Consider the following 18,427-nt stretch of genomic DNA (forward strand, 5'->3'; position numbering starts at 1 on the left):
ACTATTATTATTTGTTTTATTTAGCAGACGCCTTTATCCAAGGCGACTTACAGAGACTAGGGTGTGTGAACTATGCATCAGCTGCAGAGTCATTTACAACTACGTCTCACCCGAAAGATGGAGCACAAGGAGGTTAAGTGACTTGCTCAGGGTCACACAATGAGTCAGTGGCTGAGGTGGGATTTGAACCGGGGACCTCCTGGTTACAAGCCTTTTTCTCTAACCACTGGACCACACAGCCTCCTTAGTAGCCCCATTCTGGCCCAGGAGGACTTGGTTTTTGGCGCCGTCGCAATTACTGTGCGACCACCCCCGGCAACTGCCTCTCTGCTGCGACCTGCTCAGTCAGGCGCGAGGGACCCTGTGGCACCCTGACCCCTCAAGCCTACAGCTCTGGGTCTGGACCCTGAACAGCTGCATTTTAGACAGCTGGGGCTGTGTTCCATACCTGGTGTCTGACATGACACTTCAACCCCACTACATGTCCCATGCCAGTCATTCTGCAGTTCTTGCAAGACCTCTTTGATGAGGGGAAATCACCCTCAACATTAAAGGTGTACTTGGCAGCGATTTCTGCTTGCCATGTTAAAATCAACTCTGGTGGTCCCTTCCTGGCAGGGCAATTTATGAAAGGGGCTCGGAGGCTGCACCCTCCCTTTAAGGACAAGGATAAAAGAAAATATAAAAAGAACCTATACTGTGGCAGCCTTACCGTCTGACCCTCTGATTTAAGTCATTCTGCAAGTAATGGACTTTGCGAAGGCTTCGATATAATTACCCATTATGTAATGGATATATTTCATACTTGAAAGGGAATGTTAGGTTATTATCATAACCCTGGTTCCCTGAAATATATGGAGGACATTTTTAATAATCAAAGTTGCAGCACCAAATATTAATGAATGCAGATCAACTGGGTTGGGGCATTTGTTGCCTATTTTGCCCTACTAAGACCCTTGGTTTACTAAATCTATTTGTATCACTGAAGGAATAATCTTCCCACCATCAAATACGCAAAAATAGAAATCTGTGCTGTGCTGTGTCACCCAAATAATCATCCCCATCACAATCACAACATTTCTAACCAATCAGATTCAGCAATACAAGTATTTCTTAATTTAGTGACTGGGTGGGGCACTTGTTCTACTAGAAAAAATGTGTTTCAGCAATGGTGAATGCCAAGACAACATTCAATGAGTCTGAATGCAAGGGGTCTGAGTTGTGACACGGACAATATCCTCCCCCGGCTGCTATGCATTTATAAACCCTTACCTGCACTTGGTGTAACTGTGTGCGTGAATGGTACCTTGAGATACTGTAGTTGGCTCATAGGCCTGATGTGTCCTACAGTGACCTTTTGAATTATTTCAGTTGCTCTCATGATTTGTGTTTCACGTGCTTTAAGATTATATCCAACTGGTTTGCGTGCGAACGTGAAAAACAAACAAAGGCGTTCGTGCTAGCCAAGCCTGACCGCACTGGACTGGTGTCTCTCCAAGTCTTTATTTGATGGTATGCTCTGGCGATAAGGTCTGTTCTCCTAGCTGCATGTAAACAGTTGCAAAATAATGAAGGGATAATGACACGGCTGTGACGTGTCACATGGTAATAATGGAACTTCAAAGTCAATAAAAGACTGAGTTGTTTATTTACCTTTTTCTGAAATAATCCCTATATTCACTGAAAGAGTTCACTTTGAGAGCACAGCTCGTGCATCCCTGTGTAGTGTTTCATCAGTAAGCAATGGATTTAGAACAGGTTTCATTAATTAGTGTCATGTTTTCCGTTATTGAGCAATAACAGAATGGCTGACCTCCATAAAACAATGGGAGAGCAGTGGGTGCTTGTTGTATAATATGATAAAACACTACCCTCCCAGAACAGGGCAGGGGAATAAATGCAGAAAGCAGACCGACTGGGTGGAATATCTGTTCTTCATTCTACCCTAAAAATTGATTTCTGAATGTCTGCTCACCTCTTTTGAATATTTCAAATCCATGTCATTTTTCTTTTCTATAGGACAAGCCACAGAGGTTTTGGTTCATATCTGGCATATAGGGGCAATTTTTTAATTATCTTCAGGACAGGAAAAATGCAAAATAACAACTCTGGTCCAACCTATTCCATGCCATAGGTGTTCTCTAAAGGGCTCGGTAGACCAAATTGAAATACTAACATTGAAGTGTTAAAGTGATTGTAGCAAACAAAACAGCCGAGGTACAAAAACATGAATAGTTCCTGTTCAGAGTATTCATGTCTTCCACATAATTGTGTCTTGTGTTGTGAAACCTCGTGCTCCAGAGCAGACCCACAGCAAGGTCAAGTTCCAGTTATTTTGTCTACAGTCTGGCTGTCTGGCGGCTCTATGAATCAACCACTCCCCAGCTTGCCTGGGAGACACCATTCTGCAGATCTGTAGCAAGTCTGCCTCTTATACCTAGGTAATAGCAAGGACCCTGAAATATCTTTACAATCAGAACAATATACTGAAAGATTCAGGAATGAATCAATTTAGGGGTGTGTAATTCTTATACCTGTTTTGTTAGCGGACCAAAAAAAATTCTTCGTGTTTAAGAGAAATATGCTGAATTCTATTTTAAAAGTGCAGGACCTTTAAATAATGTATCGATCAAACTACTTTTATTTAACCTTCATTTTGCATTTCTTTGCATTTATTCTTCCAGAAGCACTGTAAACTAGTTTTCATCTGATCTGAATTGATCCTCTGTAAAACAATCTAATCACAAACGGCTTGATTATGATGATGTGAGCACTTTCATATCGACATTACAAGTTGATAGCTTAGTCCCGCTTGGGTCTTGTATAAACCCCTCGATCATGATTTTTTAATTACATTTTTTGACATGTTCAGTTTCTTTGAAGTTGCCAAAAACTTTGGAGAAACTTCTATGCATTATAAAATACATACATAGATCATTCCAACCAGCATGACTATTTGAGAACCAGCACCAAGATAAAACTATTAAGAACGTTAAGAGACTTTCAACCAGAAGTCTTTATCAATGTCTTCATTTAGTAAACTGTGGATTGTGGTACACCTGCATTCACCAACTATGCTACCCAGCTCCTGGTCCAGGCCCTGGTACTCTCCCGCCTAGACTACTGCAACTCCCTCCTGGCTGGCCTCCCTGCGTCCGCCACCCGTCCGCTCCAGCTCATCCAGAACTCTGCTGCCCGCCTAGTGTTCTCTCTGCCTCGCTTCGCCCACGCTACTCCACTACTCCGCTCGCTCCACTGGCTCCCGATCACCGCTCGCATCCAGTTCAAGACTCTTGTACTAGCCTACAGATGCCTTGACCAGTCTGCACCCAGCTACCTCCAGACCCTCATCTCTCCCTACACCCCTACTCGACCTCTCCGCTCCGCCTGCACTAGAAGACTAGCTCTACCACCGCTACGCTCCCCTGCCTCCAAAGCCCGCTCCTTCTCCACCCTTGCTCCGCAGTGGTGGAAACCTTCCTACAGATGTCAGGACTGCCCAGTCCCTGACCACATTCCGGCGCCTCCTTAAGACTCACCTCTTCAAAGAGCACCTGTAGAACTCCTCTGTTTGTATCCTGGGACACTATCACCCTTCATGTAAATGTGCTTTATTTTGCTCTTATCAGCCCCTATTTTACTGCATTTAATCCTGTACTTCAGAATACTGTAATCTGCCAAGTTTTTAACCTGTAGTACTTTGTATTTAATCACATCCTGATGTAACTATCACTATTTAATCATATCCTGATGTAACTATCACTATTACCTGCTGTATTATTGAATTGTGGTTTGTCAAACTTGTACTTTACTTGAACAAAAGTTATTGTATTTCTTGCTCTTATTGTATTACTTGTATTGTAACGCTTGAAATGTTTTTGCTTACGATTGTAAGTCGCCCTGGATAAGGGCGTCTGCTAAGAAATAAATAATAATAATAATAATAATAATTAGGATGGGCCTACATTTGACATATAGGGACGTCACAAAGGCTCCCATTGACAGCACAGCAGAGTAACCACATGACTGACTCAAAATAGAATCTTGAAAAACAAAAGACATGTAAACTTAATGTAAACACTGTCTAGCTGCTGTGATTTGCAAGCTGTTGATCTGGGCAGTGAAGTGGCGTAGAAATAGGTGAAAGGTGAACTCTAAATAAGCTCAGTAAGGGGAAGTGTGTGTCCACTCTGAACAATAAAAAGCATTGCTGTCCAGCAGTTCTATTGAGTCTACACTGGTTTCCGTCGGCTCATTAACTTCACGGCACACATCCACGATTCTAATCTAACAGAATGTTTCCATTGTGGAGGAACGCGCCATGTGTAGCTCCTAGGTGTGCCTGTATGAGATGTTGACTTGCCAATCGATTAGAGACTGGATAAGTAAAAATCAGAACCACCCCTGGTCTGTAATGTAAGTGATTATCAAAACTGAACTGGGTGCCAAGCGGCCTGAATTAATAATAATACACTTGCATAGTACCTGCCTTGCTTTGACAGAACCATCTCAACATAAAATGTATTCTCGTTTGTTATCTTATATATTTAATTTTATTTTTTAGATTTTGTGGCTTAAAATGTTAGCTGTATTTTAGCAGCTTTTGGTCTTTTTTATATTATAGTATGGTTTCATCGACCACAATCAGCACAAATCTGTCAAAATAGCACATGAATGAATAAAAACACCACTGTCCAGAAAGACAGGCAGAAAGTTGGGAAATAATATACAAATATGGACGAGTTTTCAAACAACTTCTTTTTTGTTTAGAATTTGTCTGTTTTTGTATATTTCATTATATGGGTCTCAAATGTGCAGTTTGGAAAGAAACACATGTTATATTAAACATTTGAAAGAAACACGTTATATGGTACTACACTAGGTTAAGGAAATCTCTCTTTTTTATTTTGTAGTTGCCAATTGATTTTACCCCATTTTTCTCCCAATTTGAATTGTATTTTTAGGCTTAGCTCACCGCTACCACCCCTGCGCTGACACAGGAGTGGCGAAGACGAACACACACTGTCCTCCGAAACGTGTGCCGTCAGCCGACCGCTTCTTTTCACTCTGCAGGCCCACCATGCAGCCAACCCAGAGCTACAGCGTTGGAGGACAACGCTCTCGGCAGCTTACAGGCAAGCCCGCAGCGCCCAGCCAGTCTACAGGGTCGCTGGTGCGCAGTGAGCCGAGGACACCCTGGCCGTCTTAAGTCTTCCCCCCCAGGGCGGCGCTCGGCCAATTGTGCGCCGCCCCCTGGGAACTCCCGTCCACCGTCGGCAGTGGAATAGCCTGGACTCGAACCGGCGACCTCCAGGCTATAGGGCGCATCCTGCACTCCACACGGAGCGCCTTTACCGGATGTGCCACTAGGAAGTCAGCTCCTTCCCCTATTGACTGATATGCTTCGACCCAGAAGACACTGCTTCTGTGCTGAATAGGCATGCCTTACAGAGGGCGTTGCAATGAGATCACTCAGAATTCCATTGCCACTCATCAGAGGCATAGCGAGAATGGAATGGATGCACATCAAAAACAGAGACAACCTTCTATCCAGGGGGGGGGTGAATCTGTGCACCTCCAGCACAGCACATGAAATAGGATCCAGGTGTAAAGGCTTTCCCTGTATGTGTCACAAAGTTCTGTTTTAGTTTTATTTCTACTAATTCAGGCCACTTCTACTGATGGTTGTTGTTAAAATAATGGTCAGTGTATTATTTACTGTGGCCTGTCCTGAGATTCTGGGATTCCATGAGCCGGGGATATGAGGAGGCATCTGGCTCTGTTTAACACAGCATATTTAACTTGAACTCTCTGCCTGGTTGCTGTGGTTGGAATTCCCATTAAGAGGGACTCTAGGCTGCTTTGCCTGTGGGAGTCACACCAGAGTGTATCCCTCCTGCCTACCAAGACCCTGCCTCCAGCACCCACAACAATCCAGGCTTGTTTACAGCCATGGTGCTCCCCAGTACATCTGTACAGCACAGCCACCCCTAAATAGTAAATGACATGTTGATTGAATGATGCAGAATTCTGCAAATGCTGTGTATTTCTTTTGATGTTGTTTCTTAGTATAACGGATCATTGCCAGAAAAACTAAGAGGGAAAGTTACTGAAAGTGCCAGGTCACCAGATGGTGGTGGCTCTTTCTTCTATAAAGAGAACCTAGAACTGAAGACTCCTGAAAGCTTCTTAACATAGACTTATCAAAAATAAAACGAAAAAACGATATTTGCACTAGAGACCACTCTGAATGATTATGTACAGTAAGGATCCTCTAAAGCTAAACAGATAACACAGGAGCGCAGCTGCACCATGGGAGTCTGTTACCCTGCTTGTTATTCTACTCCATCAGCCTGGATTTATTTATTTGTTTATTTAGCAGATGCCTTTATCCAAGGCGACTTACAGAGACTAGGGTGTGTGAACTATGCATCAGCTACAGAGTCACTTACAATTACGTATCACCCGAAAGACGGAGCACAAGGAAGTTAAGTGACTTGCTCAGGGTCACACAATGAGTCAGTGGCTGAGGTGGGATTTGAACCAGGGACCTCCTGGTTACAAGGTCTTTTCTTTAACCACTGGATCCTCTCATGAATCCTCTCCTGACGACAGACCGTACCTGAGCTAGCTCCCAGAGAATTAGATAACTGATCAGTGTCTGATTTCTGTTTATACTAGGTGCCACGTTTGTTGTGTCTAACAATAAATGTTTATGCTGTAGGTGTGTAACTTTTGAATATTGGAATCAATAAATGGAAACTTACTAACATAGCCATTGGTATTGAGTGCACTCATTTGCAGACACCAAATTAAATGTGTTTCCTTACAATTACAAACATCATAAAAGGTACAGTAAAGCAAGTTATTTCACAGTCTGCATACGAGTTTACCAGCGGTGTCGTAGTGCAGCTCTCAAAAGGGGCCCTTTCATTTTTAACAAGAAGTTTCTAGTTATTATACATGATAAGCCCATCAAGCATATCTGATAACTCATACAAGCTGCTACATATCTCCTCTGTTCCATGTTAAGAACCTGTCACCTGTTGCCATGGTGCATTTTGAGCTGCGTTTGATTGTGGTAATGCAGGTTCGCATTCCACAGCCGTTCAGAGTTGTAGGTGCAGTTAAACAGAAGGCCAGACAGGGGACAAGCTGTCTCGGAAGAAATATAGTTCAATTTTTTTTTACGTTAATAATTTATTAATAATTTTGCATTGAACCCACTATGAAAACAAGTCAGACCCAGGGTAGCTGCAAGGGTGGAGGTGGAAGAATTGAACACAAAAGGAGGAGGGCATTTGTCTGTCCAATTAGATTAGTAACATGTGTCGGGGGGGGGGGGGGGGGGGGGGTTCCCTCCTCCCGAACTTTAGTTTCTAAACTACAGTATAATTTAGGAAACAAACAAGAGTCTGGACCAGTTTCATGAAACTGTATTTAATTAAACCAGCAATAAGAACGCCCTGAGAGGTGATAAAGGTAATATAAATAAAGGGTGAAATGAACTATCTGGGGGTGACTGAACCTGGTTCAGTTCTCTGTCACTTCCTCTATAGAGTCTGTGGACAGGCTTGGCTGGTTCAGGAATAGGCCCTTCTAAACTAGTCTCTGTTTACATTCTGTTACTGGGTTGTTTTCACTGAGATAGAGAGCTGTGCTCCAGCAAACTGCTTTAGGTTAAGTCAGGGCAGTTTATTCCTCAGTGTAAAGCTCCTGTGCGAGTTAAATAAATCCTAATAATTCCCTGCCCAGATTATTAGGACTGAACCCCTGTCTTAAAGTGTTCGCATAAAAGGCCTCCTGACAAAGTGAACCCCCACCCCACTAGTTATATTTTATGTTAAGGACCTCTGCGGTTACAAAGCGAAGCAGTTAAATAGTTGTTTTGAGAGTCAGAGGTAGGCAGGCAGGGAGAGAGGAAGGTAGGCCGTGGGGCCAGAGTGGGTTTTATTTATGTTTTGTTCACTGTGAGACTGTTCTGGAGTTGTTATTATCAGCAGTTAATTTGCCATGTTTGGCTCCTGTAGGAAAGTGTTTAGCCAGGTTCATGTGTGTAATCATTCTGCTCGGGGGGTGAGGGGATGGGGGTACTTGTAAACACTGGCAGGCTGTGCACTATGAAGAGCTGTCTTTGTTTGGACAGACCTTCACAACTGAGATTTGAAAAATACTGTGGTGTGTAAGTGCTCCTGAGAGGCAGGGTGACCTGTACATAATCTGAACTGCCCAAATAAATCTTCTCTGAATGAGGGGGTCAGCATTCTGGGATCAAGAGGAGGGCAGGGGGTCACATCCTGTGAACTCGCAGTTTGCAAGGCTGGCAGTGTGATCTACACAGCGACAGGTGCCCTGGCTGTTAGTATAAAAACTAAGAGCAAAGAGGTTACTGTATCTCTCAACCTTATGAGTTCCCTCTCAGCAGTCAGCTCTACTGTTGATATGTCCACCTTCTGTAGCTTCAATGTGCAGTGTTTGTCTGTATGTCTATATGTTAGTCACTCTGCACCTTCTTCAACATTACACTGATGTGTATACTTGACTACCTCTCTGCATGGCCACTGTAGCGCCCCTGTCTGTCCATTGCAGATCATTTGATTCCCCTGTCACATCATACAGTGACTTCCTGAAGTATGGCTGGTTTGGACGTGCTCAGATTTCATATCTCTGCTGTAATTGAATGTGAGAGCTGATCGATAGCATGGGGTTTCTGTCTGACTGAATTGTGTCTCCTACAACCTTCAACACCCAGAGGTGAAGCACAGCATTAACGCCACAATTCCACAGCAGAATGCAGGAACACACATGCATACTAGCTAATGTATTGGTGCCCCAATATATTTTAGTTTTTTTTTTTTTTTTACTGGTGAAACCAGATAAATTAATGAAGACCCATTTGTCAAATGTCATTCTCTCAGGGAATGCACCAAATCTATTATAACCAATAAAATACGCCCAAACTGCACTAGAAGGTTGTAATTCAAAAGGTTTGCTCTTGTGGTTTTATGTACCAAGAACCCCTTGATGGGGATTGCAGCCTTATCTGCCATCTGAATGTATTTTTATGATTATTATCATCAGTTTGATAATCATTGTTTCTGCTGAAAACCACAGCTAAGGGAATTGTGTAAAGTTTTTGTTCTGTGGGTTTTTTTTGTTCTTTTTTTATCTGAATGGGTAGAGTGACACACCTTTCCTGCCTAGTTCTCAGAAACTGTATCGTTTTCTGTTTCTCGTAAAGAGGAAACAAAACTGCCTTAAACCTAAAAGGAGTTTGAACTTGTCAGGCATGAGAGTGTGATTCTCTCGCATAACCAATTCAGAAAGTAAATATGACTTTGGTATGCAAATAATTTAGCCCCAGCTGTGCCATAGATAGTTATTTCATGTGGTTTGGTTCTCTGTGCCCACAATTCTCTTCCCAGGTGATTTTCATTGGTAATGTAGTGACTCTGTACAAGGGGTAACACAAGGGCAGCTACAAGGGTGTACCGGCACCATAGAGGGAACTGTTTACTGTGTTGATATACCAGTGGCATGACCAATACACACATTTTTAATTCATTAAAACAGATTAGTATAGTACTGTGCGATATTTGTTCCACTGTGCTGGGAATGCTGTGTTTGGCTAATGGTTCTGCAAGCTAGAGTTTCTTCAGGGAGAGGGGGAGAGAGAGAGAGAGAGAGAGAGAGAGAGAGAGAGAGAGAGAGAGAGAGAGAGAGAGAGAGAGAGAGAGAGAGAGAGAGAGAGAGAGAGAGAGAGAGAGAGAGAGAGAGAGAGAGCGAGCGAGCAAGTGGGACAAACACCCAACAGAAATCCTGCATGCCAAATTAGGCCACTACCCACTGATTCTTATTACCCACTGACTCTTCAGCCCAGAGAAGAGTCCCTTCAGCCAGCTGGCCATGAAGCTCATTGTACTGAGTGACGCTGACATAAGTCAGCTTCTGGACAGTAATGCCAAAACAATGCCCACTGTTACCTAGCTCCTCATTTCTGATCTTCTTTCTGTAAACACCAAGTTACTTAAATAATGACATATAAGAATTCTATATTTCTGTAGAAACTTTCACAAAGTCACCAATTATAAAACAAACAGGAGGACTATTGGAATATATGTTTTGCAATGGTTGTGATTGAAATTTTAAAAGAACCCATGTTAAAGAAGGTTGTTGCCTAACAAACACTTAAAAATGAGTAAAACCGACTCTGCACTTGGAAAAAATCTTTTTAAAATTGTCTTTAGCTATAACAGAGCTGGTATTCATAACCTCCTACTGCTGCAATCGCTAGGAGTAAGCAGAGAAGACTATGGAGGACAGGAGTAAACAGTATTACACTGAAGAGGGTCACAGGACAGTTCAGTTTGAAATAGCCTCAACTTTACTGTTGGTTATTTGAAGTTTACACCACTAATTTAATTGTGTTTTGGAACCTGTGAGTCTGTGATTAAATAATTTACTCTACATTGTATGGGTTAAAAGGACAAGCATTTACACAGAACATAAGCTACACATTAAACAAGACCTAGTGAAAACAAGCCAAGCTAAGCACACAGTACCTAACACTGTTTAGATATTACATCATCCTGTGACTGCTAAAATGATAGCAGGAGTTACAATATACTGTACAGTAATTCAACAATTCAAGTCATAAATAAAACAGTACCATAACTAGGCTGGTGGGCTGATTCTTGGGTACTGTTTTTAGTTATTTCTACGCCGCTTGTCTCCCAGTATAAGCACACCGCAGCTGAGACAGGTTTGAATGCAAGGCGAGGGAGTAAAGATGTTCATGAATCTCTGTATTAATATACCCTAGCATGGTACATTGTAATGGTAACATTTATAAAGACCACGTAGTAAACTGACAATCCTTCTCTTCAGCCCTTTTCTAAATTGTCTCGTATACAACCCCATTTGCTTTTACACAAAAGAACGCTCAATTTGCTTATGTATACTGTTCATTTGAATTGGACACGATTCAGACAACTATACAACTGAAGAGCTGCTCCTGAGCTCAGATGAAAGCATCTTAACATACTGTAGACTTATCAAAAATAAAAGCAAAAAAACAATATTTGCACTAGAGACCACTCTGAATGATTATGCAAGGATCCTGGAAGGCTAAGCAGATAACACTGGAGCTAAGCTGCATCGTGGGAGTCTGTTATCCTGCTGTGGTTAAAGCCTTCATCACTGGCTGTTTATCTACTTAGATTTCTACCTCACAAGCAGAATAGTTTGTGGTAGGATACTTAACTAAATATTTATAACTGTAAAAAATGTATAGGTGGCAAATAACATTAGAATGGGTAACCATTTTGGCGAAAAAGCTTTGTCAGTAAATTTGGAATAAATTAAAAAAATATATATATATTTATCCTGACCTCAAACTGAAAGCAGAAAGTCTTCACTATTACTGTCCTGCCCATAATGTTTAACTGGGCTGTTTGACAGATGACCCACTTGTGTTTACCTCACTCTCTTACCCAACATCCTGGCAGCCACGTCATGTTGAAAGCCTGTGGTTTTCTCCTGTGTCAGTAAGAACACAGCATGTGATTGCACCACAGCAGCGAGAGCCAATCACACCCCAGCCGCAATCAGGCAGGGCGGGCCTATCTCCATTGAGGCTTTCTGTTTATTACTCTTCGAAAGAAATGAGTCAGGGAAGAGCGATATTAGTAAACAAACAAAGCTACCAATGCTATGATAGTGTCCTGCTTTGTAAACCAGGATTATGAAAATCAAACGTTGAACCCCACAAGTCTCTTCGGTGTATTCCTGTCTTTTAAAATACATATACATTGAAGTTGCTGTTGTTGTTGTAAAACTCCTAGGTAACTCTTGTGTCTCTAATTCCTGTGTATTTACATAGCAGTTACTTAGTAAATACATGTGTACTTACACATAATTACAATGTTATTATGCATAGTTACAATGTACTTAACATGTATATGTAATTACACAATTGTATCAGAAAAGAGTTAGGGATAGGGTTAGGGTTAGGGTTAGTCTGCATTATAACATTGTAATTATGTGTAAATGCACAGACACTTAATGTAAAGTGCTACCAACCTCTGTCTTAATTTGGGAGGCAGGGTACTATAAATGTTATTGTTTTAATTAGGGTATATCTGTCCGTAAAAAAAAATAAAATCTGCATGCTGCATGAAGATTAATGGTCCTAAACATGTTTTAATGAAAGTACAGTATGGTGACATCAACAGTGATTCACAAACCTGGCAGCCGCATGGAACACTGCTGTGGTGTCGGGTTACCAGACGTCCTGGGATAACTGGCATTGTCCCCATTTTCAGCCTTAGTAAAACCGTGAGATCGTCCCGGTTTTGCTATTGTATTCAATTTTTTTTTAAAGTACAAAACTGTGTCAGTGTGCTCAGCCAGTTAACAGCAAAGTAATTAATTAGCACCACTGAAAAATAAAATCAACAATCTTATAGATTATTTGTTTAATAATTCAGATTATGTGTATATCACATGTTTAAATGGTGATATCTCATCTATGTTTTCTAATCTGGCTTTTTGTATATTTAGCATGTTTTGATTAGATGAGAATAGAAAGAAAACGAAGAGTTGTTATGATCTGTAACAAATACACCCGATGCTTCATTTTAAAATTATGATTGTGTTATTCTATACTGTGATGTTCAGCTTCAGGGTTGCCAGTGAATTGAAGAACAAAAAAGTGAGTTTTGCACTCTGGAAATCTGGTAACCCTACTGTGGTGTGACCGCTTTGGCTTGTCTGGAAGTCTTTAGATGGACGGTCTCTGCATTGGCCTTGACTTGCACACCGGAATACCAAGTCCAGACATTCTTCAACGCTGTGTGCGTTTACGTCGGCTGTTTGGTTTTGAATCATCCCATGCATACATTTCTGTAAAACTATTGAGTTAATTTGTGATGTGACTAGTCATTTTAAAGTATGTATTACTTCTCAGGGTTGTTTACACATGCATTTTTTGTGGAATAAGAGGTATATTTAGTACCGTAAAAAGAACATAGTAACAAATGGAGTAATAACAGAGCTTCTTGTACAATGTGTGCTTGCGGTACTCACAAGAACATTGTTTTTGGTAGAAGAGGAAACTGTGGCTAAACTGAAGAGATAGCAGCGGGACACTGTAGCCTTCTCAACCCCAGATTAGCATATTTCTAATAACACAACCACAGAACCTCCTTGCACACATATACAAAGTAGCTTCTTCTATCCTGTTAGATTAGTACACTCAGCTCAGTCTGGGACAGACTAAGTGTGCCTACATGTTTTAAGAAGCCATTTTATTCAAGACATGACTCCTTTACAGCTTCACAGCACTGCTCTATATTAGTTGTTTGTTATCCTAATACAGTATGTGTGTTTTCTATCATTCTCTTTTTTGCTTAGGCCATTGTTTACCGTGCCTACTAATTCCTCTTTCAGCTGCTGAAAAGACAGTGAGCTGGTTTGAAAAGTGACCACATGTCCTCTTTGCAACTGTCAGTATAGACATCCATCCCCTACCATGGCTGAAATACTCATTTATGGCTCTCAGTATCAGGGAGTGCTGCGCTAAGTGGTTCAGTTATTTTATGCAATATAAACAAGTCTGTAAGGGTGCCTCTGGGGATAAGAAGTTAACATGGCTTGTTTTCAGAAATATTAATGGTGGAGGTCGGATGTAATGCCGTTGGATTGGCACACACTGTGGTGTATTAGAGGGACGCCCATTCAGTTTTGTTATTTATTAAACTTTCATCCTGGTTTGGAGTTTATTCTTCCTGTTTCAGCATTCTCTCCCATCAACACTTTTAAACTGCTTGCGCTGAAGTACTCTTTTTACTTTCACAACCTAAAAATGAAAAAAAACAAAAAAACAAATGTACTGTGTGCTGCGTTAAATTCTGATTGGCACTGAGAGAGGCAGGGAGGCAGTTTGACTGCAAACCCCCCCCCCCCCCCCCCCCCCGGCGAGGCTGATCATGAGGTGCAGGTTGGGGAGGAGGAGGTAAACTCAATAGCACGGTGCAGACTGCAAAGAGAGGTGGGTTTAAATATACCTGGCTTGAATACCACTAATTGAAGGGTGTCTGATGTGGCAGTCACCTCCTTCATCCGAAGTCTGCTTCACCCTTCGTGGTGGTTGGAAAGAATTTTCTGTAGAACTATCACATTCAGAGTGTATTTATAGTTCCCATAGCTTTACGTTCAGAAAGGACATTTTGAAATGTGGGTTTAGTATAGAAAGGAGTTAGTATAGAATGATGCTCTCATTTAGTATAAAAATGATGCTCTGATGACTTGTTGGTAAATACACGGTAATGATTATATAATAAGTCAAATTAACCCTTTGCGCCTCTCCTGGTCTAAACAAAAGAGAAAGCTGGCACACAGTCTTAAAATGTGAGTTTAAAAGTTCTGTATGCAGGACTCTACATTAAAAGAAAACACAGCACACACACACATTACATAATTGGGTAAAATATTTATTTTTAAGCAAATAAATAAATTAAATTAAAGTGCAGCAAAATCTTTTTTTTTTTTTTTTTTTTTTTTGTCAGAAAGCAAAGTGCAATCCAAACAAACCCAAACTACAGCATGTTTGTCGTTTTACTCCCACGAGTTTGAATGCATTCTGAAGTCACCACCCCGTTGATGCTAAGGCAGGATTTCAAGTGTTCAAGACAGAGGGTGTAATACACACATATCACAACAACCCACACTGACATGGCTGATTAGGTGAAACTTTACAATCCCCTGGGAGAGATATCACGTGTACAGCGTTGTCTCTTCAAATTGTTTAAAGTACCTGGGGGTGAAGAGAACAGTTTAAAACAAAGGCTAAAGTGTGGAGCAGCCCTGGCTTCATCCTCATAAAGTATGTTACTCACAATTAAAGCCAGATGGTGATCCGCTAAAAAGCAAGCTTTACTAAGAATGGTATGAAATTGTAATTACTGTATTTTGTATCAGATTCCCTGCTAGCTGCTATAGTGTATAAATGTGAAGGAAGTGTACACAGTTTGCAGTATCAAGGTTACCCATCTTCCCCTTTGCAGATTAAAGGGGTGCTACGTTTTTAAATGTATTTTTTGTACCTCTTTTTTTTTTGCATTAACAGCAGTATCGATGATCCCCCTTTTCTTGTGTTTAAGATCTTTTGGTCGGTTGCTTGTTTTTATATTTCATACCAGGAAGCAGCAGCAGCTTTTTCTTTTACAGCATTGATATAGCAAACTGAAGCATGAAATACATGTAAAAAGAACCAAACGATCTTCAACAGCAGAAAAGGGGGCGCAGTGATAATAATGACAAGATTAGCGAAACTGATCTTAAAACTATGGTTAGCACTCCTTTGAATGAGTGTACAAATGCCCAAAGCCAAACTGACTAACCCAGGAAGGAAGTCTGTGTTGTGAAAATGTAAACTGCTCTAACCCCTAAACCTTTAATTAGTGGAGCAAAGTCTCCCACTGGTCTCCGCGCTGCCATGGTGTTGCAGTATAAACTGTAGGGGCTGTTGGATATTTAAGAAAAAATAAATAAATAAAAAATAATGAATGTAAGCAGTCTTACCACAAAGTATTAATTTATTAATGTTTGAAAATGATTTTAAGTTAGCATTCAGAGGAGGTTTAGGGGTTTATTTTAAACAGTTACGGATCTAAATACACCCTCTTACACTTTGTAACAGGGTGTGTATTCTGAGCCAATCAGATCTGCTCAGAATATTTATTATTTCTCTGCAGAAACGCCCCCTTCATCCTGCAGACTGGGGGATTGACTGACTCCTTGTATTTTAATTGAATAAGACATCTCTGTGAAGCAAGGTCTGTAAATAGCAGGGTAATGAGTTTTAGAGCAGTGGCATTAGGATCTGCCGCGGATTCCATTATTAAAACCGATCCCCATTGAGATTAATGTGTATTGCAAGTAGAACGTTCCCAATCGCTGCAGCCCTGGCTGGGGTAACAGAAGGCTGCCGTGAAACACACTGAATGTGCTGTATGTCACAAGTTCACACGTCCTTCTCTCCTCTCTCTGTCCGTGTGAAGTTTTTCACTCTTGCTATTGCAGTGGCATGTTTGGCAGTGTCCGCCTACATCCGGGTAGGTTGATTAAATAGCACCATTATAAAGCATAAAGCAGTGCTGTATTATCTGATTGAATCTAATGTTAATACGTTAATGGGATTTCTATTTAGATGACCACAGAGCTTCCAAATCACAACCAAATATAACTGCTATAAATTAGTAAAATGGAGCCAGCCATTCCTCCCTTGTCGAGACAGCACTAGAAACTGCAGAGTGATGGCATCCTTCAAATCATGAGGAATCAATTTACCTTCTCTATTATTAGAAAGCTGTGCTACCAAGATTTAAAAAGCATGTCTTCCCACTTATTAGCACTAGCAGCATTAGCATTGGGCCCCCTTGTGTTGGTTTTTTTCAAGATAGACACGTTTCCTCTCCCTCTCTGGCAGCATTGTTCTATGTTTTAAATGACGGTTTGGACTCTATTGCTATTGCGGTCTTGTGTGTAGGAGTGTCCTTCTATATCCAGGCAGATACAGCAGGGAAATAAAACAGAAAGTATTGCTGTATTATTTGATGGAATTTGTGTTAATATGAGAATGAGGTAAGACCAATCACCTTCTCAAAAGCCTTACTGTGTATGATCTAGAAATGAAATTCACAACAAAGGATACAGGAAGTGATGCAGTCCTAGAGATCCAGAGAATGTAAATGTACAATAGCGCCTGATCTAATCCTCTCCTCTCTGATTCCCCTCCAGAGGTACACAGCTGACTCACTTTGGACAGCTATTACAGGTTTGTTATTACCAGAGCATCAATGCTGTCATGATAGATTGCGTCCTGACGTCCTCAGTTAGGACCGGAATGAGATTCTGTTCTGATTTCAGACTGCTTTGAGTAAATGAGGTCAACATGTCCTAATAGACTCCAGAAGCTCCCGCACCCCCTCACTATACACTGCTTTCACATCTGTCCTTGTAGAGGTCTGTACCCCCCATTCCTCAACGCTTTCCTGATTGTTTTATAAAGCCCTGTTAAGAGGAAAAGGGCTACAAATATACAGGTTTGTAAAGATGTGGGGCAAATTAAGGAACTATTGAGCAAATGAATACCCACTCTAAATACTAGACAGCCTAAAGTTCTCTTGTGCTGGAAATTATGAACGAATAATAATAATAATAATAATAATAATAATAATAATAATAATAATAATAATAATAATAATAGAGAAATCATATGCATCCCACATCCAATTTCTTTTTCGCTTGGGGAGACATTTGTGAGTGCTTGTTGTAATGGAGACCCACTCTACCTGTAAGACATGGCCGCTATAGATTCATTAACTAACAAGCTTACACAATGTTGCTCTCTGTCTCATATGATCCCATTCCAGTCCAGGTCTTTATTCCAAGAATGTCCCTCCAAGAGTCAGATAACTCATTTAGGACATGATTGGAATGGAGACATTTTGCCTGTCTGAGTTTAAAGATTCAGTTCACTACTGTTCTGAAGCAGTATGCTGCTGGTCTTCAAGCGGAACTGTTGTACTAACACAGTGGGCAGTTTGCACGCCTTCTCAATATCCCTGCGTTCTAGGAGTTCAGAAATGAAGGAATGAGTGTGGTTCCTCTCACGGCAGCGTGAGTTTATTATAAATTGGGATTGTGTGTGTTCTGCAGTGTGTGTTGATTGTGCACAGTGAGCTGTGGGGAGTGCAGTATCACAGTGTCGTCACCGGCTCCTCCTGCCCTGACTGACTCATGTCGATCCTGAGCTGCAGGGTCTCCAGACCGCGAGGATGCTCGTCGACACCCACCAGTGGGGACGTGGGTGGCGTGGGCGTGGGGGGCGTGGTCTGGGAGGGGCCATCAGGCATCCAGCCCAGCGATGACACGGGGCGCTCCCTCAATAAGCGAACTGAGGCTAGGAGACAGGAGAGAGCAGACAGACTAACATGCTGAGGGCTGTCCAAAAGCCTGCTGTTACCACTGAAGTGATGGTAGATAGCAACATCATTCTATACATCTTACTGTTTTACTTCTGCTTGCCACATAGGTCTCAAGTGTGTAGTGTTGAAAGAAACACATGTTTTTCATTTTAAAACATGATATCTGGTACTATTTTAAGTTAATTGGAAGTTCTCAGTTTCTATGCCATATTCTTAGACATCTGTTACAGCACGTCTTACGTTGTTTCACCTCAGCAGTGTCTTCTGGGTCATGGTACTGGCTGAAAAAATGTCACTCATAAGGGGAAGCAGCTAGTAATTAATGACACCAAGTGAATGAAATGACCAAGCAAGTGCATCACTAACTGAAATCATGGCTTGTAAACAGAGATTTACTTAAGCAAGTGTAGTACTATACACCTTATTTTAAAATAAAA

General features: G+C 41.3%; 1 protein-coding gene across 1 annotated transcript in view; it reads right to left on the reverse strand.

Moving 5' to 3' along the window:
- Positions 1–14,544: 14,544 nt before the first annotated feature.
- The window catches only part of LOC117423169 (uncharacterized protein C16orf96), a 44,945-nt gene continuing 41,062 nt past the window's right edge, over positions 14,545–18,427 (reverse strand). Inside the window, exon 16 of the mRNA XM_034038654.3 lies at positions 14,545–17,965. Within this exon, the coding sequence (XP_033894545.3) occupies positions 17,763–17,965 (203 nt within the window). The 3' untranslated portion in view covers positions 14,545–17,762. The remainder of the gene's footprint in view (positions 17,966–18,427) is intronic.

Source organism: Acipenser ruthenus, chromosome 17, assembly GCF_902713425.1.
Source record: "Acipenser ruthenus chromosome 17, fAciRut3.2 maternal haplotype, whole genome shotgun sequence".
Lineage (NCBI taxonomy): Eukaryota > Metazoa > Chordata > Actinopteri > Acipenseriformes > Acipenseridae > Acipenser > Acipenser ruthenus.